The sequence below is a fragment of the Lepisosteus oculatus genome, chromosome 22 (assembly GCF_040954835.1).
Source record: "Lepisosteus oculatus isolate fLepOcu1 chromosome 22, fLepOcu1.hap2, whole genome shotgun sequence".
In the NCBI taxonomy this organism is placed as follows: Eukaryota; Metazoa; Chordata; class Actinopteri; order Semionotiformes; family Lepisosteidae; genus Lepisosteus; species Lepisosteus oculatus.
In genome coordinates, this window is record NC_090717.1 from 13,406,735 (window position 1) to 13,431,093 (window position 24,359).

The 24,359-nt window shown below is 42.9% G+C and overlaps 2 protein-coding genes across 7 annotated transcripts in view; both read right to left on the minus strand.

Moving 5' to 3' along the window:
* The window catches only part of ap1b1 (adaptor related protein complex 1 subunit beta 1), a 49,748-nt gene extending 37,430 nt beyond the window's left edge, over positions 1-12,318 (minus strand). For 2 of the 4 annotated variants that reach the window (XM_006640283.3, XM_015366220.2), the window contains exons 1-8: positions 12,154-12,318; positions 9,021-9,081; positions 5,874-5,979; positions 5,280-5,415; positions 4,039-4,284; positions 3,543-3,733; positions 2,267-2,488; positions 2,044-2,164 (exon numbers count right to left, since the gene is read on the minus strand). In XM_006640283.3, coding sequence (XP_006640346.2) covers positions 2,044-2,164; positions 2,267-2,488; positions 3,543-3,733; positions 4,039-4,284; positions 5,280-5,415; positions 5,874-5,979; positions 9,021-9,057 — 1,059 coding nt within the window. In that variant the 5' untranslated portion in view covers positions 9,058-9,081; positions 12,154-12,318. Of the gene's footprint in view, positions 1-2,043; positions 2,165-2,266; positions 2,489-3,542; positions 3,734-4,038; positions 4,285-5,279; positions 5,416-5,873; positions 5,980-9,020; positions 9,082-11,894; positions 11,994-12,153 lie in introns of those variants that run through there. The other 2 variants (XM_015366222.2, XM_015366221.2) reach the window with 2 other exon arrangements.
* Positions 12,319-16,012: 3,694 nt separating this feature from the next.
* Positions 16,013-24,359, minus strand: part of gas2l1 (growth arrest-specific 2 like 1) — a 31,145-nt gene continuing 22,798 nt past the window's right edge. For all 3 annotated transcript variants that reach the window (XM_006640455.3, XM_069182109.1, XM_015366456.2), the window contains exon 6: positions 16,013-24,186. In XM_006640455.3, the coding sequence (XP_006640518.2) occupies positions 22,272-24,186 (1,915 nt within the window). In that variant the 3' untranslated portion in view covers positions 16,013-22,271. The remainder of the gene's footprint in view (positions 24,187-24,359) is intronic.

The window sequence follows — 24,359 nt, forward strand, 5'->3', positions numbered from 1 at the left end:
AGCACCAGCAGGATTTTTATAATACTTGTACATTGGAAGCACAGTTTCATATTAAATGAGGAATGTGAAAAGGACACTCCACTTCAAATCTACTAAAGATCATCAGGACTTGGCTTAAGCTGCTATGCTGTTATTTACAGTGGAAAAGTAATAAAAACCTTGCTCTCCTTCGATTTTGCAGTTCTTTCCTGAAGGTATGGTGTGCAACTGTCACTTGCAGAAACAACTCAGAGCAATCTCCATGACACCAAAAAAAAGTTTTATCCCCTTCACAGCAATTGGAAAGATCATGCCCAAAGGGCAAGAGCGATTCCAATAAAGCACTAAGTCTGGACTTTAATAGATCTCTGTCTGGAGCGCATTACAGACATGGAACACATACAGAATAAGAAAACTCCTGTACTGCACGTCTTTCTAAATTTTGCCTTAAGGTTTAAATCTAGATTTAAGACAAGCATATAAACACTGTAATATATTTGTGCTCAATCCTCAGCACTGTCATTTATCTTGAATGTTTCTGTAAAGACAACATGCAGTAACAATAAGGTTTTACAGATGTCCTAGATGTACTTTGATTATATGATATTAACAAGACTGCGATTCTCCTACCACCTACAGATTCATATCCAAACATTTTGGAATGCTTTTTGATCCTTACAAAACATACCTGATCTAAAATCCTTCTTTAATAATTTATGTTCTATTGTCCTGTTGGAAGCATAAACTGTCAAGGAAAATTTAAAAAGATTTATCTTATGTATTCTGATGTGGAACGCAAAGCTCATTCAGGCTTTCAGATGAACCCTTCCAGAACAATTCCAGCCGAGACGCTCCACAGCAGCACTGCAAATGAGGCGTTAAGATCTCAGTCCAGTAAACCCTGTAAATTGTGTAAAAGCCGTCAGCAAGCCCGATCCACACACACCAAACCCATTCACTCACACAACGCACTCAATCTAGTGTCTCTGGCTTATTCCTCTCGTCATGATGAACTGGCTTGTCACTTACACGGACACTACAAACATGAGAAAAACAAAAATCTCAATCACCCTGAAATTCAATTTCTCTTCTGCTACAACAAATATACAAGGAAGGAGTAAGTGAATTTCAGTGTTCCTTTATATCACGATTGTCTGATTTTTCACATTTTTAGGTATAAAAAAATTACACTTTGGATTTTTTACAAAACAAAGGCTCTGGTTACTGCTGCCAAGATAAAAAGTAAATCAGGAAACATTATTAAACCCTGATGGTTTCAGAACAACCTATTCATTTCCAGTCTTTTTGTTGCTGATCTGATGAGGTTTATGAAATTTATTTTGGCCAATCACAAAATTTAGCATCTGAACGCGCACTGTAACACTAGGAGGAGCTGCATGTTTGTCTTCAGCACAGAATGAGCTCCACGCTCCAGATGCCACAAGTTGACAGCTGACATTGACCATTATTCCTTAACAGGGGAACACAACCGGGTCAGAGTTCCAGGATGCAGGGATTGGGATGATCAGTAACTACTGTGGCCTTCTAAGCACCTGCAAGTCATGAAGAGCTGCTTGACTTCCAATTAGCACTGAACCTCCTCTGCAGTGTGGAGTGTCACAAAGACAAATAGCTCAGTGGCTAGGCAGGTCAGAGGGCTAGTCTCCTTGTGAGGGTCCAGGGGCTGTGCTGTGAGCAGAGATGTCAAGACATTCTTCAATTCCAAAGGGGGCTGGTATGTAATAAACTAGAAGGCTGATGGCCTGTGGGTTCACCTGCACTACTGCGCAAGTACTAAGCAGCAATCAGATGGACCGATTGGTGTATATTGTTGTTCCATACACTTCTTACACAGAGTGAAGCACATTGCAGATGAGGGCTAAAATGTTTTAAGCATTATGTAAACTGACCAAACACCTTGATCAATTAGAAATGCAGATGTGAGAAATGACAAAATCCTTAGCCCCTCAAATATTGGAGCTGTACAGAGATCACTTTCACAATCCAGCACAGCTGAATGCTCCATTATGTCACGTTCAGCAATAGTCCCGTCTCCCCTCATACCTGAGCAATGTTGGCTTGTGAAGCCAAGCGGATCATGATGTCCAGCTTCTCCAGCTTGACATAGATGGGGTCATTGTACTTCACAAAAAACACCTTCATCTCGTGCTTAAGGATCTCTGGCCTGGGAGACGGAAGAAGAGACGGAGTGTGAGCACTTCAAAGTTTCAGTGGCTCAACTCTTCCACCAAAACCAAGACTGCAATCCCACTATGCAATTCCTTACCGTTTCTGTACAATGAGATTGATGTTGCGCAGGGCCACATATTGAAGCTCGGGTTCCGCAGACAAGAGAGTGACCAGAGGGGGTGCCAGCTTCTTTAGGAGTGTGCCATAATAATCCAGGTCCTTGGGAAGCATTTCCATGAACTTCATTAGCACCTTGACTGCCGAGAGCACAACAGCCGAGTTGGCGTGAGACAGGCGTGGAGTCACGCGTTCACAGATGCTGGGGAAAGAGAAACAGTACAGTCAAGATGGGGTATAAACTGGTCCATTCAATGTCGGCCTCAAAACTTTTTAAAAGACTCACATACAAAAGTCAAACCTAACTTACACATGGCTGCATGTGCTGTATCTGTACCCCTCAAGCAGGCTCTTAAAATTTACAAAAATCACCAACTTCCTTTATATTTTGAAGATATTTACAAGCAAATTATGATGCAAATGTCTTTAGCATTAGTAAAATAAACTTGATATTCTAAGAAAACCCTGGGGGCTACAATGTAGTTCCTCAGAAGCCCCACTGGGGTGGGTCTGGTGTGGGTCTGTGTCTGCCCCGGGATGGACTGACGTCCTGCCCAGGGTGTACCCTACCATGTGCCCGTCACTTACCAGGTTAGGCTCCAGCTCCCCCACGACCCAGAATTGGAAGAATCGGTTAGAAAATGGATGGATCACTAGTGTTTACATAGCCAAAGTTCCTACTCTTCAGCAGAGCTCTAGACGGATTTGTTATTGCCCAGACATTGGCTGCTTGCTAGGAAGTGTTAAATGACTGCTGTCAGGCTAATTTAAAACTGAAGCTGAAAACCAGCTGCGTCTACTTGTCAGAATCAGACAGGCGTTGACACAGCTACAGAAAATGGAATACATCCAATATTGACAATGACAACAGGTACACAAACACTTAGAAAGAAGCCACTTATCTCAAACATCCCCTTTCAGTTTGAACAAAATAGTTTCCATAGATTCCTTGCTCTGTTTTTTTGTATGATCTCTGCATTTCTGCATCTTTGCATCCTATTGTTTCAGGCTTCTCTACAGCAGCTCGTTACAGCTGCGGCTTCATGCTTCCAGGCTGGCACACTATTCAGCTCAAGTGTCTAAAATTGTGCTGCCAAATGAAAATCATTTCATCATCATCATCACATGCATTCCAGGTGAGAATTACGCCAGTGTACAAATCCGCCACAGCCCTGGAAAACAAATGCCCTGGTGTGTCAACGTGCGGCACGAGGACTGGTCCAGTGAGCCGGACTCAGACGGCGCTCCAGGCTGACCTCTGGGACTCGCGGTCGTCGCGCGGCGTGTAGTTGGCCAGGCAGTCCAGGATGAAGATCTGGCCCCACTCCGTGCACTCGTTGAGGGCCGTCAGCAGCTTGTTGATGGACTGGGGGTTGAGGTCGAGCAGGTTGCTGTTGGGGTGAGACTCCGCAATCTCGGACAGTGCAGCCACCGCATTGGCCACCACCTACGGGATAAGCGAGAGCAAGCAAGCCCACAGTCAGCCAGTCCTTCACAGAGCGTCCACACCCTCTCGGGTCATCCTGCATCACATCAGAGCACAGCGTGGCACGCTGAAGAGCACGGCGGCAATCCAGATTAAGCAACAATTGTATCAATATAGTATTTGGTGAGAAAATGCCTTCAGATGCTGCTTTGCACTAAAGTTTCTTTAAAACTGACATGAAGACCTGAAGAAAGCTGTAACTTCCACCCAACCTGGGTTGCAGGTGCAGCGCATACCAGCAGAGCCCCCTGGGCCTGTGCTCTCACCATGGGGTTGGAGTCCGAGATGAGATCCTTCAGCGTGTCCAGGAAGCCCTGGTCCTCCACCAGCTGGGCGTTGATGTCGTGCAGCTTGGCCACGCAGACTGCCGCCGTCTTGCGCACATAGGGGTCCTCGTCCTTCAGGCACTTGCGCAGGGGCTCACACAGGTACTCCGTGATCTTATCCACACGGATACAACCCATAGTGCGCACCGCCAGGGCCCGGATCAGGGGGTTGGGATCCTCACAATCCTAGAGCGGGAACAATGTTGTATAAAACGCGTTCATTCCCCTGCTTCTACCGGATGCATGCAGCTTAGCAACCATCCGAGACGATGCTGCTTCCAGCTGACAGGGGCCTGCAGCAGGTGAGATAAAGACACACGCCACACAGAAGACAACACAGCTGCTCGTCTATAGACAAAATGTGCAGAGAAAAAACTCTTTCCACAGAACTCAAACAGCTCTATTGCTTTGCTGAAATCACTGCAACAAGCACTGTTGTTCACAAGCAATCATAAGTATCCCTGGTGAATTAAATGTGCAGTTCAGCACACACAGATATGACTGTTCATTACTATAACTAATACTATTGGTATTAAAACATAATGTTCCAGCTCCCCTGCCACCTTAAACTGGATGAAGCAGTTACAAAATGGAGGGATAGATATAGCACTGGTAAAAAGTTAACACTCTGTCCTCCCCCAGTACTGGACCTACTGGGCCATTAAGTGGAAAAATCCCAGTTCCCAGGAGAAAACAACGGCAGTGAACCCTGATCCTCAAGACCAAGTTCACCTTCTGCCAGGGGCCCCCACGCACAAAAAAACACTGAAAACCTATTAAAAATTACCTACTGAACTCTACCTACCCTACTAAATCAAGTTCATCCATTTTTTAACCGCTTTCTTGTGGGGATAACAGGCCCTGCAGGGCAGGATAAGTTAACACTACCTCCTCCCCCTGTACTGAACAATAGTTTGGTACACTTTTCATGTTTGTGATTAACCCCATACATAAACATTTTACATTAAAACAAGACATTAAAGAATCCCCTAACTCTTCATTATGAATCACACTAAGGTTAAGATGCCAAGTAAATACAGTATGAATTAAGATAACCACTTAAATGGTCCAAATAAATAAGTTTTATACCCATGTGTGGTGTGATTAAAGGGTGAGAATTAAACACACAAGAATGAACGCGCTACACAAATAAGTAACTTGGATTACGGCTATCCCTTTACCTTGACAAAGGTATTGACAGCCATGATGGCCATGTCTGGCTGACTCTTGGCGTAATTCATCAGATACAGATAAACCAGCTTCTTCAGCTCCAGGTTGTCCGTCTGCATGCAGTTCACAACATCAGGGAAAAGAGCACTGGGCAAGAAAGAAATATGTACATTAAAGAAGCAATATGTACAGTAAAGAAGACTGTTTGGTGGAGAAAAACCAGTAAACATGCACAGAGTGGCGAAACACTGCTGTCTAAACCCACCCCTTCTGTTGAAAGTACGCCTTCTCAAGAACAGGAAAAGCACTATGACACCCTTACTAAAAAGTAATTTTCTTTATTGCAGCTTTCCAACACTTCAAGTATTAATTTCCATGTTTAAATATTACAGTGAGAATGGACACCAAAAGCAAGACCATAACAATACGTTACGCCTACACAAAATGATTACTAACATTCTGTTGAGTAAGAAGAGGAGCTTATTCTTTCATTTGTGTTACTTGTAGAGTTGCTCCTGTTATCCAATCGAGGGAAATTATTTTAATTCAAAGGCCGGGTAGCAGCTTTCTCTTGGGACAGCCTGGTGAAGGCCAGCCGCACTCACCTGACATCTTTGCCCACCGTCATGGAGGCGATCACCTTCTTCACAGCCTCCTTCTTCTTCTCCTTCTTATCGCTGTTGAGCTCCGCCTTGAGCTCGAAGATCTCCCCTGCCGGGGCAGACATACCGTGAGCAGGCCTGAGTGTGGACATGAACGACCTGCCATCTGCAGGCCCGCTGTCCAGGAAAGCGATCAAGACCATCTGAAATGACTGACTTACACCAGCCAGGCAAAGGCACTCATGACCAGTCACCAGCATTTAGCAGCTCAAAAACTCTACCTCAAGCCATTTAGGTGAAAAACAAAAACTACTGCACGTATCAGAAAGGACGTTTAAACTAGAAATTTAAACAGGAGGGCTTGTGGAATTAGCGTCATGAAAGCCGTGACACTCCATATCCACATATGTGCTGCACATTCAATAGGAAACAAATTCTCAGTGAAAATACCTTAATATAGACAACGATCTAACTCAAACACATTCGAAAGGGGCAGTTTGCTTTGCTCAAGCTGACTTGTGAGGAAAGAAAAAAACAATCAGTGGGGTGTATATCTGAACAGGTGCACAAACTGTTTTCACCCAGTTGACAGAGTGAGTTAGCAGAAAAAAAGCAGACTAATACAGACATTGGAGCGACAAGTGAAACAACTTTATCCTTCGTGTGTTTCAGGGAAAAGAGACTAAACGATTACAAAAACAGAGCAGAAATACAAGGCGACAGGCATTTACTTTCAGGAAGTCTCATACTTTGCACTGTTTATGCCCCGAGAATAACCGATAGAAAGTAAATGAGCTCAAATGATCACCTGGCATCTACATCAACCTTGGATTTTAAGAAGCAAATAAATCTCCACAGTAACAAATACTACAAATGGAATTTTACTGCTGGCTACTGAAAACACAAAAGCAGACAAGGTCACAAAAGCAGCAAGACAGGACACAACCAAGTGGCAACAATCTTAATGCTCCCTAATCTTATTAACTAACTTTAAGCTGTACTATTTTTAAGAAACCAGACACTGAGAAATGCTGGAAGAGACACATTGTTGGTTTAATCATTTGCTCTATACGTTGGCCCCAATGTGTCCCACAGCTACCCAGATTGGAAAAGAAAGCTTTTTAGAGTTTTCATAATAAACCAAAGAAAGCACACTTCCATTAAGAAGCAGAGCTTTTGGGAAAGGAAAACCTAGTCGTGACTATATTCCCCCATTTCTAACCATAAGGCTTTCCCCACACTACTAAGAAAAGATAATTAACAATATATACCACAGCCTCATTCAACTGTGCTGTGGACAGACGTTAGCAAAAGGGAAACAGACTCTCCCATGTTATTATCTAGCTCTCCCAGCTGCAGCAGCTTCTGAAGAAGGCTTGTTGAGAACTGGCGAGACAAACAGAAGCAGCACATCATTCTTGAGCACTTGTAAGAGCACAGTGATCTATTTATCATGTGACAATGTCACACAATGCTGGTTCTCTTCCCTGGGACAGCTCTTCTGGGTCAGCTTTGAGAACAGCACTTTTGTAACTAGAGTTCATTTGTCTAGCAAACAAAATACAAGCAGAATCTGGGAATCAGAAACAACAACAGCCCATTAAAAATCAGCATCACCTTGAAAGACATCATCCCATATAAATTATTGTAGCACATAATTTGATTATGTCTAATTCATGATTTGTAAGATATACAAAACCAATGACTGGTTCAGTATTTTAACATTAAGAAGAAACTCTACACTATGCAAAAATACCATTGGAAACAGAATCGGACTGGGCCAGTGCTTTAAATGAAGAAGGAACACAAAGCAGGTCCTCGTAGTCTTTGTGAGGGTTATCATCAGATTTCAAAATTATATGTCAAAAAAGCCAGAGTGAAAAGGTTTTCACTCTACAAAAGAGTAATACATAACACGATACATTTCTGTGTAATAAAGTTTGTGCAATAATAGAATAAGAGATTCTGCCCAGTTAAAAAAAAAGTGGTTATGTTAGGTTTAGAAGCTGCACGATACTTATTGTTCCCTCCTCACTGCAAAATGGGAGTGGAAAGTGGGTGTATCGATTTCAAACCCTGTGATATGACCCTCTCTGAGTAACACTGTTACATTATCATATCAGAACAGCACAGCCAGGACAGGTTCTGGGTCTCTGTCCCTTAGTGCACAGTATCTCCACCAGATCTCTGAACCGGCAACCTTCCAGCCACAGCCACAGATCCTTAGCCACAGAGCCACCGCTTTAAGTAACAGCACTTAAAGAGCTGGGAGAGTCTCTTTAATCAAACCAAATACGAGTTGATACATGTCATTCTGAGCTCAGCTGGACTGAAAAGCAACCAGAACCGGGGAACCTTGGTTTAGAGGGTCTGTTATCAAATAAAGAAATAACAAGCAATATGCAGTGGATCTTATGCATCAAAACCTGACCCTGCCATCCGGAGGATGACCAGACCCAGAGGTAACATTTAACAACCGCAGTCACTTAAGTTTTCCCCTTTTCAGATATTTCAGACCTACTATCTGAGAATTAGAGTTCAGCACTGTTTCCATAGTTGCAAAAGCATTCGAGCTGTGTTGGGTAGCATCAAAACATCAAAAATGCTCTATGCCAAACACAGAACAGCAATACATTCAGACTAGAACTCTACAAAAAAAATGTAAGATGGAACATAAAAAAATCTCTAATCTTCTCAAATGCCTACTTCAGAAAAGAAGCAACAGCATCAAATGCTGGAATTTGGATGATCCTGATGCAAAAAAGCAACAATGCCAATTTAACATTTAACATAAGGAAAATCGGGGCACATCACAAATATCAAAACTATGTTGAAAATACCTGGGAGAATAAAACTATAAAAAGAGATTCAATTGCACTAGGCCCTGGGAAAAACATGTTTTTTTCCCTCGGCAAACCAAGAGCCCAGAATGAACACGGATAAATTAATCAGCAATTAAGTTTTATATATTATGAACCAGCCAGAAACAGCTCTTGCCAGCCTTTCAATCCCTTGTTAACCAACACACACGAAAAAAAGACGAGGCCCGGCCTGCCTGCCAAGCATTAAATACACTGCATACACTCAACAGACCGAGCTGCTTGAGCAGCACGGACAAAGCGAATTACAAAGATGTTGCGATGGCCGTACCTTTCTTGGTGGTGGTGAAGTACTTGGAGTCTGTCATCTTGGCCAGGAGGCGTCACTACTTCTGAAAGAGAAGATTCGGACAGAGTGTGAGAAAGGAGCGCTGGCACAGCATCTACCTCCAGGAAAGAGACGCTGAATTCTGCCGAAGAGGCTGGAATTCAGGCAGCTCGGCTAAAGGGGAAAAAAAGAGGTTAGGTGCCCACCGCCCAAACACCCCTCCCACAGACACACAGGGCTAATGTTATCACAAAAGGAGAAAAACAAAACAAAAATCCTTAGCAAGCAGAAGTGCTAGCCAAGAGGACAGACCATAACTCCCCTGTGGTATCGGATTGTCGTTGATCATCACATGGGGGCTTTCCTGTTATTTAACCTCATGCTCCATTCATTTCCTCCTCCACATTCTTGTACATTGTCTGCTTTGGCATTAGGCTGGCTGATCTGCTGTTCCATCTTCCAAAATCAATGAGAAACTATACAATATATTGCGCATTTGGGTTTCATCTGTAGGGTGCTTAATAACAAAAGACTGAACTGAATTGTGGCATGGAGGCAGAGTAGCTGGCATCGCTATAGTTCAAGTGCGACCTGAGGTTTGCTTCTGCAATTTATTACACCAAGTGTTGCTTCTTAGATAAAGCAACATTCAAATGTTCAGTTCAACCCCTGCTGGGTTTCTAAATACGTTCTGAGATTCATCACAAATCCCCTCTGCATCAATTCCATACTGTTCAGTCTTTTACTGCAACACATGACAGGAGGATGAAAACAGCCCCTTGCTCAGGCATTCTACCTGAACTGGGCTAAATCACAGGGACATCAGGTCTCACTTTCTAACACACCAGGAAGGGATTTAAAAAAAAGAGGTGGTCAACCTTCTGGGCCTCCGCGAGCACCCAGAAAATCTAAAAAAAAAAAAAGGATGTGCCACATATGTGAAGCCTAGTCTTATCCCATGTTTTGAGCAGGATTGCTTTTAGTTGAAATAAGGATTGTGAATTAGAATTAATGGTGTGTGGAACTGATGCAGAGGTTTTCTATAATATGGACTTACAGAGATGTCGTAAGTGGTTTTCATGAACCATGAGGCAGATTTTTTCTCATCATTTCCTAACCACTTCATCCAGCCAGAGCCATGAGGGAGCCAGAGCGAGCCAGAGCCTATCCCAGCAAGCATCAGGTGCAAGTCAGGGTACACCCTGGATGGGACGCCTGTCCATCGCGGAGCAAAACTGCACGCGCGCACACCAGGGCCAACGTTCGCCAATTCACCTGCCACAATCACACTGTGGGGGGAACCTGGGGCAGCTGGGGGAAACCCATGTGAACACGGGGAGAACATACAAACTCCACGCAGACAGCAGCCCAGGTCCAGAATCGAGCCCTGCACTGCGAGGCAGCCATGCTGACCACTGCGCCCCACCAGACTCCAGTTCGTTTCCCTGCCACTGCAGACGGAGACTGGAAACAAGTACATTTTAAAAGCTTGCAAAATACCACAAAACACTAAAGATATTGGAAGATTCACTGATATGCCAAATATACCAAGTCACACAACTTTACAAGCAAATATTGCCTGTAATCATGTTTTTAATTCAGGTAACAACAATTATGATGCAGCAGAAAATCAAGAACTCAAAAGTTCTGTTCACACGTACTTATCTTCAGGTAGAACTGGAGAATCTAGAAATAAGAAACCAACTGGACACGTACCCACTACCCTGAGCTAGTCGTGGCCCAGTCTTACTGCAGTTGTGCTCAAATAAAAACTATCAATGTGCATTGACAGTGTTATTCACTGAATAGCATTATGGTTAGTTGCTCCATTTTCCCAAGGGTGTTTAAGTTTAAGCAAACCCCAAGATTCAGAAATGCTGTTTTTTCCCCCTCAAATTAAACCAAGATCCTTAGTTGTTAGGTGTGCTTGGGGGCTTCACAGACTTTCATTTATAGATGCCGACAGTGTATAAAAAATACCTTAACATTTTTAACTATTCTCTTGGAAATAGCAAAGGTCAGAGGATAAAGTTCTTGAGCACTGCTGAATCAGGAGCGTGATCACTGACACTCAGTTCATTAAGCACAGAACAGGTTTAGTTTATGATTAACCATGCATTACTGCTTGAATTTTGTGTATAGTTCAAATAGCTTTAAAACATGCAAAAGGGTGTATCAAATACCTAGGCAGACATTTAACAGTTGTTAAAACCACATCCCCAGTACCAGCTAATCCACCCTAAAGATTAGCCAGCCTGTACAATCAGAAAAAAATACCTTCAGTAAAATAGACATTGCTTAACAGTAACGCCTTTAAGCACGTTTAAAAGGGACCAAATGTGTCTCACTCCGACAATGCACTGCTTGTGTGATATGTATAAATAATCCCTGTTTGTGTTCATAAAACATTAATAAGAAAAACTCGGGTATTTTAGTCAAATTACAAGAAGAACATGCAGGCAGTGCAACATGACCGTATCTCCTGCTGTAAAGAGGGACACGACCGACTCTTAGCTCACGACAGGTCCCTTCACAATAACGTCATTCTGGGGTGAAACTGAAGTTTCTGTTCCGTCCAGACTCAGGAAACACACAAAAGGTTTCCATTACAACTGGTTTTCCACCGTGCTCAAATTTCAGGTATCAAGCGCACTCATACCTCATACAGCAGTTTTTGTAGTAACCATGAAACTCCAAAATAAAAAGGCCAACTAAGACAACGATTTGAAAAACACGCTCGTTCACTCCACTACATTCCTACACCAGCCGGACTTGTTAAATTCGTGTAGTAATGCAGCGCAATGAATGAACGTGCACTACACTTGACCTTATAGATTCAAGTAAAATCAAGAAAAAAATGCGACTAAGCTCAACAACCTTGTCTCTGAATACCCGGCCTCTGCTACAACCGTCGCCTTCACTCACTTCATCAAAACCGAAGGAAAAGCCAATAAATAAGAACTTGCAATACTACAAACAGCTGTGTGTACAACTCGGCCTTCCCTCCCACTTTCTCTGGGTAACACAATCATCTGATGCACACTTCCGGCCCGTCTCTTCCGCAATCTTTAAACTCGCATCTCCGGGGGACGAAGCGCTGGATCGCGGCGATGCGGGGACTTTTACAAGGCCCTACCTCTCTCGGTGGCTCCGCAGCGGCCCTAGTTCGGTGTATGCTTGCGGGTCTCGGATGGATGGCGATGAAGTGCGGGAGGCCCTGTCGCCCAGTGGAGCTCGGCTCTCCAAGATGTCTGACTGCGCTGTGCCGTCACCTGCCCGGCCGGAAGAGACGGCGAACAGCACTTCCGCCTGACACCTGCCGACTCCTTATGGTCCGGTAATAGACTGATGTTTAACCAACGCGGGTTCTTCAACCCTTATTGCGTTTCTGGGTTGAACTCATATTAATAATAATATTGTGTAATAATAAAAACAGTTCACTTAACATTTTAACAACATAAAAAGGGACCCTGCACTCATTAAGCAGTAAAGCACATTAACCCATTCGTGCAGGGTAAATATTGTTACAAGCAGGTGGAAACCAAACGATTAATAGTATCCTATCAAATATTTTCCACATCCTTAAAAGAGGAACATGCGATGTTATTATGATCATCTGAACCCATAGAAAATCCTGTCTGACTACTTCTGATAACAGAACCAGTACAATGCTGTACACAGTGCAACTCTAGCTGATTTTTAGAGAATGCAAATAATACCTAGGGTAGTTTGTTATATAAACACACACGTGTTGGCACCCTTCATCTCCAAAATGTTCTTCTCTTTTGCTATTCTCCAAAATAAAGTAAAATACTCTAACCTAAGCAAACATTTTTGTTGTTTGCAACATTATTGTTGTGTGTATCCAAAGTTTAAAAACAATCTGCTCTGATACAAACTTATTTATTTCTTGATGGAATTTACAGTCTATTCTACAGTAGAAGCACACAAGCTTAGCCTAAGAGAGTACCAGAATGATTTTCTCCTCTGTAGACATTCTCATTATGTTTAAACAGGAGGAAAACATTCATGATGGAGGAGAAAACAAGTTCATTATGTTTTTTACAGAATGTTTTTTCCTCTTTAACAAGTTCGGTTACACTGCCAGAAGCCTCAGGCTCAAATTAATGTTAATTGTTCTAAATAACCTGCCCAATTATTTGTTTAAACCAATATTTCACTAAGTAGTAATGGGGAAAAAAAGCACACACCCGGGTTTTTGGAATTAGCCTATTAGGCTTTTTAATAATTTGCTTTGAATTAAAAAAAATGAAACAATTAGACAAATGCTGTTTGTTATGCAGGTAGCCTGGAGGAGTGATGAAAAGTAATGTAGTGTTACCCATAATCCTTGGGTCTGGATTCAGTTATGATCTGGGACATAATGTCTGTTTTCTGGGATTCCTCCAGGTGCGCAGATTTCTTCCCACAGTCCACAAATTATTGTTCAGGGTAATTGGCATCTTTACATGTCCTCCCACCTGTGCCATTAGATGGACTGGTATCCTGTCCAAGGTACAGTATGTCCCATTTTGTGCCCATTGTTTGCTGGGTTACGTTCTAGCTCATGAGAACCTTGTACTGAACTAAGTGATTATTGCTTCACACACTGCAGAGAATGTTTAATTTGGAACAACACAATTGGAAATTGATGAAACCAGTCACAGACATTGAGTAATAGTCAAGTTTTGAAATTGCTCCAAGTTCCAAGTTCACTCTGAATACCAAAAAGCGTTTCTTTAAAAACAGAAACCAATTCAGTCCTAGAATGTGTGTTAATGGACACCCATTGAATTGAATGCAATGGAGGAAAAAAAATCCCATTTTAAATTAAAAATGTCAGCGTAGTTCCCACAGATTAGACAAAGCTGTCTCCTTTGAGGAAGATAACTTATGCAATGGAGAAAGGTCATGAAGAATTGTTTAGGTGTTTTTGAGCATAAAAGCCCTTGTTCAGAATTCTGCTGTGAATCATCATTCTACATTTAGATCTGCGTTTATATGTGTATATTACAAATGACACGGAGCTTAAGATGTTAGTGGTCTGTTTCTACAACAGCTGAAACCTGAGCAAAGGGCACTCCTGTCCATGAGACCATGGGAAACACAGCACACTCTGTAGGACACCTGATCACCTCTTGTTCCCAATGGTTCTATAAGCCAGGAGTGTTTTCTGTTCATTTGGAGGGTAGAACTAATGCTTGGCCAGATAAAGAGGATAAGTAGTGACAAAAATTAATGAGTCTTATTAAAACAAAAATAGGCTTTGAACTAAAGTTACATCTAAAATTCCTGATTTACTCTAACTTGTCATTCAAAGAGTGACAAGTAATAAAAAGTAACAACCAATAAGTGACAATTCTGCTAAATAAAATGTCTAGTTTAATATTGACAGCCCGAGCTCATGCCTATCACCCACATCTCTGTGACTTGCAATGATCTCATCGATCACTTATGAATAAGGCACATCAGAAATAGCAGCGCAGGATGATTGCAGTGTTTTGATTCAGTTCTTATTAATAGAGACATCAGTGAAATGATGGGTTTAATGTAGATGTCACACAAACTGTCCCATGTAGTCTCATTTAGTCCCAGAAAAAAAAACTTTCCATGATGCTTACTCACCACATAAAGCACTCAGCAGAGGGGAAAATAAAGAAATGACGTTTCTTTCTGGGAAAGCAATTGGGGAAAACAGATAAGTTAATTTGACCGCACCTCTCTGTCCCACAAATGTGCTTTAAAACTGTGCTCCCCTTCTCCCCCAGAGGGAAGCCTCTCCAGGCTCACTAATGAAGCCATGAAAATGAAGGAGGCCCAGAAAGCATGAAAGGCCTTTTTGCTCCTTAGTAAAAATGCAGGTGATCTCTGCCCTTCTGAGGTTAAGACCACTCTATTGAAAGTGAAAGTTAGTTGTGCGTGTCCACAGTTCCCTCGGGCAGCACTGGGTGAAAGATAAAACCATAGGTCATGAAATGCACAGATAAATCATTAAAGCGAAGCTACTGCCTTTATACTGAAAGACCTAGTTGTCAGTTACCAGAGCTGTCATGGTCATGTTTAAAGCACCACGGCGCCCTCACGTGGCCAGTGTTTATTTTACAGTTTTGGATGAACTGTAACCAACGTCTCACAAATTATTATACAACAACCTGATCTATTTTTTTAAATATTAGGAAAGATACTAAAATTGGCCAAAAATAGAATACTCATAAAACTTTTTTGTTGGAAGCATGAAAATGGTGGTTTTAGAATTATGTTTTGTCCTGCATTGTCTACTCCTGAAAACAGCTACCCCAATTGAACTTTGACTTTTTGAATCCTTCTGAAAATAAACCTCACTGTGCAAAAAACCCCAATAAGGTAGGGGTTTTTGACTAAGTGGGTATCATTTCCAAAAAACACCTGGAAATATTTTAATTTCCCATTTATAAATCAGGGCAGCATAGTGGTGCAGTTGTTATCATTGCTGCCTCACAGCGCTGGGGCCCTGGGTTCAAGACTGGACCTTCGGTTGTTATCTGTGTGGAGTCTGCAAGTTCCCCCTTATGATAGTGAGAGTTTCCTCCCACAGTCCAAAGACATACTAGTACTGTAGGTTAATTGGCCTCTGGGAAAATTGGCCCTAGTGCGAGTGTTTCTGTGTCTACATGTGCACTGCGATGGTCTGGCGTCCTGTCCAGGGTGGAGCTTGCCTTGCGCCCACTGCTTGCTGGGATAGGCTCTGGCCCCCCTGTGACCCATGCAGAACATGGAGTGGCTATCAGATAGATGGATGCATAACACTAATTATCTCAATAATCAGTTTAGATTGCTCTGCTACTGAACCGTCACCATTTTTATTACAGGCTTTATGTTTGTTATGGTATGATTTAAAACTGTTTCAAACAGGTGTGTTTCTATCAAAAGATTTCACAAAAGAGCCAACAAGAATGTGAAGAAAATGCATTCGAAACTGATGAGACATGAAACAAAGACCACAAAAACACCTATGATTTTTAATAACTAAGAGACATTTATTACAGTTGCAATGTAACTTTAGGTGCTTTAGACTTGTGTTCAGGTATCCAGCGGCCTAAAACAATTCAGCAAAAAACTGAACTTAGAAAAGACTTACAGGTAATTTCCAGGCTTACACATCTACAGAAACTTCACACAATGTCAAGACTCCATCCCTTTAATCCTTCTGGAAGTATAATCAATAACACACTCAGACACAGAAACTGCTGATGCCAGTCATATTGCCATTTTAACTCACAGTGCAAACTCATTCCCCTGTCATGACCTGCTTCAAATCCAACACTCGAAAATAAATAGAAGCAACAAATCTTTAACACTGCTTTCATTCGTTACAAAATAAAATAAACTAAATCCCACCCACTCTGCTAACGAGCAAAACCGCCACAACCGTAGTTAAGTGTCTCCGATCACGAGCCCTGTAGTACAATAGATACAGCTCCATTTGACAAGCCTTACGGAATATGCTTTGTATAAAAGTTTTACAGGAGCATTACAAGGGAAAACTGCTATCATTAAAGTGCTTAAGATGATGGATGTTTTAGTACTGGGGAGATGCAATTCTCAAAGAGAGCTAAGGAATTTCCTGAAGGTCTTCAGAGACTGGCCCAAGTGCCGCACAGAAATAAAGACAAACCTGCTTTCCTGACGTGTAATGTCACCTTTCTTGCACTCTGGTGCTCTCAGACTGCTTACAGTGCAGTTCTGCTTTTAATATTACAGCCATGACGAGTAGCATTGCTTATCATCATTATTGTTAATTTAATCTGGAGTCAATACTCCCACCGCCAGAAACAACCAAGCTAGCAAACCTGCAGCCCCTAAGGAAGATTTAATTCTAAAACAATGCATGAAACAGCTGCGGAATATGCACAAAAAAGAGATTACCGTTGGTATACGCATAAGGTAAAACTGCATCTCACTGTGTTTGAAGTATTTAATTATTTAATGTGATTATGACTGTAAATCTGATCCTTTGAGGTGCTTTCATTAGTTATTCATGTACATTTGAAAACAAATTCATACCATATTAGTGGTTTGCACTGACATCAAATCTTTGAAAAATTACTGAAATAAAATTCAAATTAAAACCACAAAGAACACATACTAAAAGGGTATCGGACAAAATCTCATTAATATCATGTTACATACAGGGCACATACAACTTAAATAGAAAATAGGTTAGAGCTGGCAAGTCTGTCATTGTGGGAACTGTGGAGCCAGCAGAGATTAATTCCATGCTGAAAATTAGTTTCTACTTAGTGTGGAATTAACCTCTACTTGGTCAGACAGAGAAGCATTAAAAATCACAATGGCCTTTGACCACATAGTATTTAGCATATTGACACTATATTATAGGGTTCTTATTTTAATATTATTGTGCCCTGAAAATACAACCACATCAGATACCAGCTTTAACCAAGGTAATAAAAGAGTCTCTAGCAACCCCATTTAAACTATCTGCACAGTGCAAGTTCAGAGAAGGATACATTTTATTTACAGAAGAGTATGCTATTTTGCATTCATTTCATTGTCTTGACAATATAGCATTACCCATTCTCACAGAAGACCCATATACTGAAGGTAGACATTGAGCTGGGCTGTGTTCCCTGGGCATCTACCTCTTTTAGTTCTATCACACTTCCGATGAACACCTGATTACACAGACAACAGCATCCCCGGCTCACACAACGAAAGCAACTTAAGAACACAGGAGAGCCGAGCTCGGTCTTTTATCCTGGTACTTCCTCAAGGAAAGGTTAGAGGTCAGAGGTGGTAAGATGGCAGGCGTCGTGTATTTTTGTCACTGTGTTATAGCATGAGCTCTCTGTCCATGGAGCTTCAAAGCTGCAAATTGTCCTCTACTTGCTGTAGTACTGTACATCACTGTGTTTTTCACTAGTGGCAAAAAAAAAAGCATTTTTAAAGGGTGCGCTTTACCCTGCAAGCTCCAGGGGTCAGTATAGACTCAAGACAAGAGGATTTGTATATGTACACTGGAGTAGATGTCCTGGAGAGGTGGGTCAATCAAACGATTAGGCACAAACACTCAAGAGCAGCCACAGCTGACAATGACTGGATCCTATCGATGATTCGCATGACAGTGGTATCACATCAGAGGCCAACCTGTTATTGAATTTTGCAATGATTTTATTTACCTTGATTGTACAGAACACTGTTAAAAATACTATAATGGCATCCACTGTTCGGGATACATAAACTCATCAGATCAGGCATGAGTTTGAAAATCTGTCACAAATTGTGTCAGAAATGTGGTGAAAAATAAAACTGAAGTTTCCTGTTTTGATTTGTGATGAGGCTGGAGCACACTCTATAAGGCCAAGAGGGAATAAAGGCAACATTGCTTACAGCTGTATTGCATAGCTAAGGCAGCAGAACAGACAAAACATTACAAAGTATATACATCCCTTATACACAACATACATTTACATTTATTTTTTTGCAGATTATAAAGAGCAGCAGTTAACTATTAGAAAAAGGTATAAAACAGTTATTAGTATATTCATTGGAAGAACTTCTTAATTTCTAAAATACTACCTAGGCTTCAGGATTAAAGATGCAATATTCCCTTTTCATGATTTGTCAGTTTAGGTGCTAATGTCTGCCAAGATATCTGAATTTCAATAAGCTGAAATTGGAGAAAATATCAACTCTATATACCTCTTAGAAGTATATATAGCTTAACCAGTTTAATGATGTTTTAAGACCCATTAAAAAAACAAACAATATCTTGATAAAAGTAAAAAAGCATGGGCCAGTGGCTTTCCACAAGATATCACCTGCTCAGCTCCCTCAGAGACACTAAAAAAAGTCATAGCTGAGTAATTCTCTAAACTATGGTCCAGGTAGCAAATGTGTGACACGTATTTTCCAGCATAACTTAGGTGCTGCAGAAAAAGAGGTGAAAAGTCTTGCTGCCTCTCAAATCATTTTCTAATGTGCTGCCGTTTCTGAGGCTGTGTAGACTGATTAGTTATGTCCCTGTTAGCTGCTACTGCAGAAGCAGCTAGCCTCCAGCATGTTGGTTACACTAGAAAGCGTAGTCTAGAAAGTGGAGCCTTCCGAGATCAATCCTGTCCGATACAAAAGTCTCCACCAGAACAACATACATTTTCAATGCATCACAAAGTAGAAGACGCATTTCCTTTTTCATCTTAATGCTGCATTCAGAATATCTACATAGCATATATATTTTTAAATTAATGCTCATTAATGTATTGTGGATAGAATTACGATTCCATTTCTGACTGTTATTAAATGGCATTATTTCTTAAATTCTGCATATAAAGCCAAGCCTTTTAAAATTTAAAAAGGCTATGTATCCAGGTTGTTTCTGGCTTTTATAATTATAGAACTGTATAATTATTTTGTCTACATTTCTGGAAAAGGCTATCAATTTAGGAATTTAGGACCAAGAAGCCAAGCAAAGTGCAGCAGTCCAATTTTGCTTGCTATTGTAACCAAAATATATCTTAGACTAGAAACGCAGAGTTTCAACGATTCTAGAAGACTGTGGTGATGGGAACTACAGCTAAGAGGCCAGATACTCTGCCTGCACTTCCTACTACGATCCAGTCCACAGCAATGCCATACCGAGCAATCAGACCCTCTCCACTTCCTCTCTGTGGAGTCCATTACCGAAGCAGAGAGATTGAAACTCGATGATCCTGAAAATGCAGCAAATGTATGCCAGATAATTCCAGCCTGTGATTGTGCTGTTAATAAGAACATGAGCTGTTCGCTGTGAATACGCATGAGTTGCAGGTCCCAGATCTGTAAACTGAGCAAGCTGGAAAAGTACAGGCCGTCTCCCCCCCACAAAATTAAGATTGTGCAGAACACAACAAATTAAAAGAACTGCACAAACATGCAAATGGAATGGAATCTAGGACTGATAAACACAAACGGGGAGAATTTTTAAAAAATAAAATCCCTAGGTAAAAATCTAAATAATAAAATAAGTAAAAAGTCTTAAATTCTATATCATTAGAAAATAAGGTGGTCATTTCACAGAAATGTGTACTGACCAGGAAATTATGCTTTTACTTTAAAAGTCTCCTTTTATTCAAACTGATGCAGTATATCAGGAAGGAATATTCAATTAATAAGAGCTTGGGGAACCCATCAACGTGCCACTCCAACAGATACTGACAACTTCTACATTTGAAAGAGCAAGGTCATTTGAAAGAGCAAGGTCTTTCAGGCAGTGTTATACACACTGTGGTGTATACGTAGCTAAAATATAAGTACAATGTTCACGGAAGTTGTTTTTTTTACAAAATCCAATACTGCCATTTTAGTCAACAGACGTGGAGTTATTTCCACGACTGGATAGTCTTTCTATCTATTGATCACAGAACAGAAAGGGAATATTGCATTTTCTTTGCACAGAGAGCTTTTAGCAGACCTACTTTATACAACAAGTTGTACAGAAATGTTGAAAAGTTTTTTTATAATGGCTGTGCTACCCCTTCTACAATACAAGGTGCAAGGGCTCCTAAATCAGGATTGACATATTTGGACATTTAAGCTGGGATAAGAGTAGGACTAGGAGAGAGAGGTAAGATGATAGCCGAAGGCCTACCAGCTCTGTGTTGGAGGAGGCTCCTCAGCAATGAGGCTCAGACTATGCACTGTGTATTCCACCCACCCTTCAATAGGCTCGGCAAGGTGTTTCAGTATCAAGGTGCAGAGGTCTGCGGATCAGGGTGACGAACGCAGCGTATTTTATCATGTGGGCTTCTTATTAGGATGAATAGCATCACATTGCAATATAATACTGATTGATATGCAGAAATGTGCAGGCCTTTTCTGTGTTATTTGTGTGGAAGGTCCATATATCATGAAAGAGAGTGTGTGCTACTTTTTATTATCTGAATGGCTATGCTCTCCCTCCTGTCTATCGTCATCCTAAGAGCTACATATTTTGTATCTCATCCCATTTTGCATAATAAAATAGGGCAAATGTATACAGGAAGCGTACTGTGTGCAATGTAGGAGTATAGCACAGCAACATTCATAGGACAACTCTAGGCTGTAGTGTCATCACATCCCTGATTAAAACTGAAGTGAAGCTAAAGTGTTGATAGTGCTGGAACAGTAGAGGTGGTCTACTGGTCAAGGAGAGCCACGCATCCAGAAGGTTTTACAGGAGATTGTCAAGTCTTCATTTTTAAAGCCTTTAGTACTTGAGGAGCTATGTAGTTTTCAGATCTACCCGATTCCTAAATTTCTGAACTTATTAATGTTTTAGTGGTCAAGTTCAAATTCTGAAAGTGTGGATGCTATAGTGATTTATAAAATATACTGAACAGAAGTTCTCAGGGACAAAGTAATTCAGTGTCCTGAATTATAAGAAGAACATCCCTGAAGACTCAACCACCTGGGACTGACAAACCTGATTATTGATGCTCATCACCTAGCTCAATGAGATGTCAGTCTAATTGGTGCTCCTTAAAAGCTCTGCCACAGGTCCAGTAAGGCTGTTGTCACAACCTGCCATTAAGTTGCTATGACAGATTTTTATCTGATGTCTTGGAGTGTGCACACAACTTTGGGCAGAGTTTAAGACATTTCAGTCAAGCTTCTTCCAGAAACAGGTCTTGCTTTAAACCACAGCACCCTGCAAAACCACATTAAAGAATATATACACCGGACTACAGTACTTTGGTGTCAAATAAATTAAGCTTTTGAGTGCAAAGAGAAGAAGCTACATGTTTGTGCCTACATTACAGGAAGGCCAGGCCAGGCCAGAGGAATCTAATTAGGGTTGTAGTAGGTTAATAAAGCCACCCAAAACCAGCATAAATTACTCCTTACTTCAGACAGTAAGTGAATGGGTAGTAATGGCATACAACTGGACACATTCCTTAATTTGACTCTCATTAAGCTCCTCTAAACTCAATAAGCTCATGGAATGTTTTGCTCTGCACAGCCCCTCTACCTCCTAACCTGTTATGCAAAATGGGCTAAAGTTCTGAAATTGTTGGTAATTGTTCACCCACAGCATTCATCTGCCTAAACCTCAAGTTTCCATGGACTCCAGTGCAGTCGATCCTGGTGCACAAATCCTCTTCGTCTGCGTATCCGTCATCATCGGGACATCCTCCCATTGCCTCTCTGGTCAGGAAAGGGGAGTGTTGATCACACCTCAGAGTTAACAAATGCAACAGCGAAGAGGAAGGCACATGAACAAAATCCTGATCGCCTTGTCAGCTACATCCATGCTTCGTCGTCCAGACTGCCCGACTCCACAGACGACCCATCTCGCTGGTCCTCGGAAGGATTGATCAGATCTGTAAGGGCCTGATGGAGAGCCCTCCTAGACCTGTGGTCCACTACCCACCTGGGGTGACCATTCACCCTGGGGCTCGGGGGGGGCTGGGGCACCTGCGCTGCCTGCTTATAGCTGACAGGGGTGGGAATGCGCGAGGGGCTCTTCTCGGGCCGGTTGTCAGTGCGAGGACGGAGTTTTGGCCGGAGCTTGAGTTTGTAGATGGAGGGCACTCTCTCTGGCTTTTTCAAGCCCTTCTTGGGCCGCAAAACCACACACGGGTCCGCCGTCTGAAGAGGGGGGGTGGGCGAGCCCACCGAGCAGGCCTCGTTCTGGATCACGCACTGCGAGCAAGACCCTTCACTGGAGGAGTCCAGGAAAGAGCAGTCCTCCGAAGGGGCGAGGTGGTGCGCATCAGGAGGCAGAAGAGTGAGGTCGTCGTCGTCCTCAAAATCGGAAGCACCTTCCTGGTTCTGCAAGCCCTCCAGATCTCCATCCAGGTCATCCGAATCCAGGCGAACTCTTGAATTCCCTTTTCTTGAGTTCATCACGCCTCTCATTCCGGAATCCAAGCCTAATGATCGGTTGCTTTGGGAAACTACTTTGTGACCACTGATCACGTCTCCAGGGTCCAGTCGCCAGATGGCAGAGCTCGGAGGTGCAGTCTCTTTGTCTTTTAGATTGTTCACAGAGGAGAGAAACTCTCTCTCTTCTAGAGAACTTGACAGAACAGGCAGCAGCTTTGGGCCCTGAGGCTCCGAGTGGCCTGGCCAGCGATCGGCATCCACGTGACTTTGGCCGCAGCCTCCAGCTTGCGCCTCGGTGGCCCGTGTGGAGTCGCGCAGATCTGGTAGAACCCCCAGCTTATTCCCAACGTTGAGGGAGGATGTAGAGGAATTGGATGAGGAGTAAGCAGAGTCGGTGACGTTGGGGTCGCCCAGGGGAGGCTGCTGCAAGGCCTGCGGCTGCAAAGGCTGAGCGAGGAGATCACCATAATCATCCCCTCCTTCAGCGAAGCCGCTCCTTTGTGTGTTTGCCAAGAACTCAGCCTCGAAGCTCCGATACAGCTCCTTCTCCCGGCTGGGGTCTAAGCAAGGCAAGGCCTGAAAAGTCACTCCCAGGTCCCCATCCCCTGTATCCAGCCATTCACTCGAGCCCCCCCTGCTGAGGTTCCCATAGGAGCTCCTGGGATTGCTCCGGTGGGACCGTGGGACCGGAGGGAGCAGTCTGCTCCGCCCGACAGATGGGGACTTGGGCCCGGTCGTCCGGGGGGCTGGAACCTTCTTGCTTGGGCTGTTCTGGCTTCCTTTTCCCAACGAGGAGATATTCTGCTTCCTAGGGAAAGCTCCAACGCCGATTTTTGGAGAGGATGGAGTGCTGCTCTTGGCTCGAGGATCTCCTCCAGCACGGGGCGGTTGAAAGATTCTTCCTCTTGGCTGTGCTACGTTAGCCTCACTGTCTCTGCCCCGAGTGAACGGCTTCCCCTGGCTCTGAGACCTGGAAGTCTGCAGCTTCCTCGGGCTTTCGGGCCCCAGCGAGCGGCCTCTGTCGGGCCTGGCCTTGATGCTGTCCGGTTTGGGGATATCCAGAGGCGGACTGGGCCTGAGGATGACGCTGCGGCCGCGAGACTGGCTACGAGCTCTGGGCTGTGGAGGGCGCAGGGCCGGGACATGAGTGGCTCCGGGTCTCTCAATGACATGCTTGCCCTCCCTCCTGCTCACCAGCAGGACCACCTCTTCACCAGGCTTCTTGCTCCCTGGCAGGGAAGGTCGCCCCCCCCCACCCTTGGAAGACGCAGTGGAGGAGTCGCTGTCCCCAGAGAGTTTCCGAGTCACCACGGGCAATGCCTCCTTGGACCTGTGTTCCACAAAAGAAAGTATCAGTAAGAAAGCAGCCAGCCAGAATAAACCTAAACTTGACTTCATGCAAAGGAACACAGTCTCTTACTAAATCTCACACTGAGAAACGTACAGAAGATTGCGGGAGTCTGGAACAAGCGTCCTCCTTGTATTCGGATAGAAGAAAGTTTA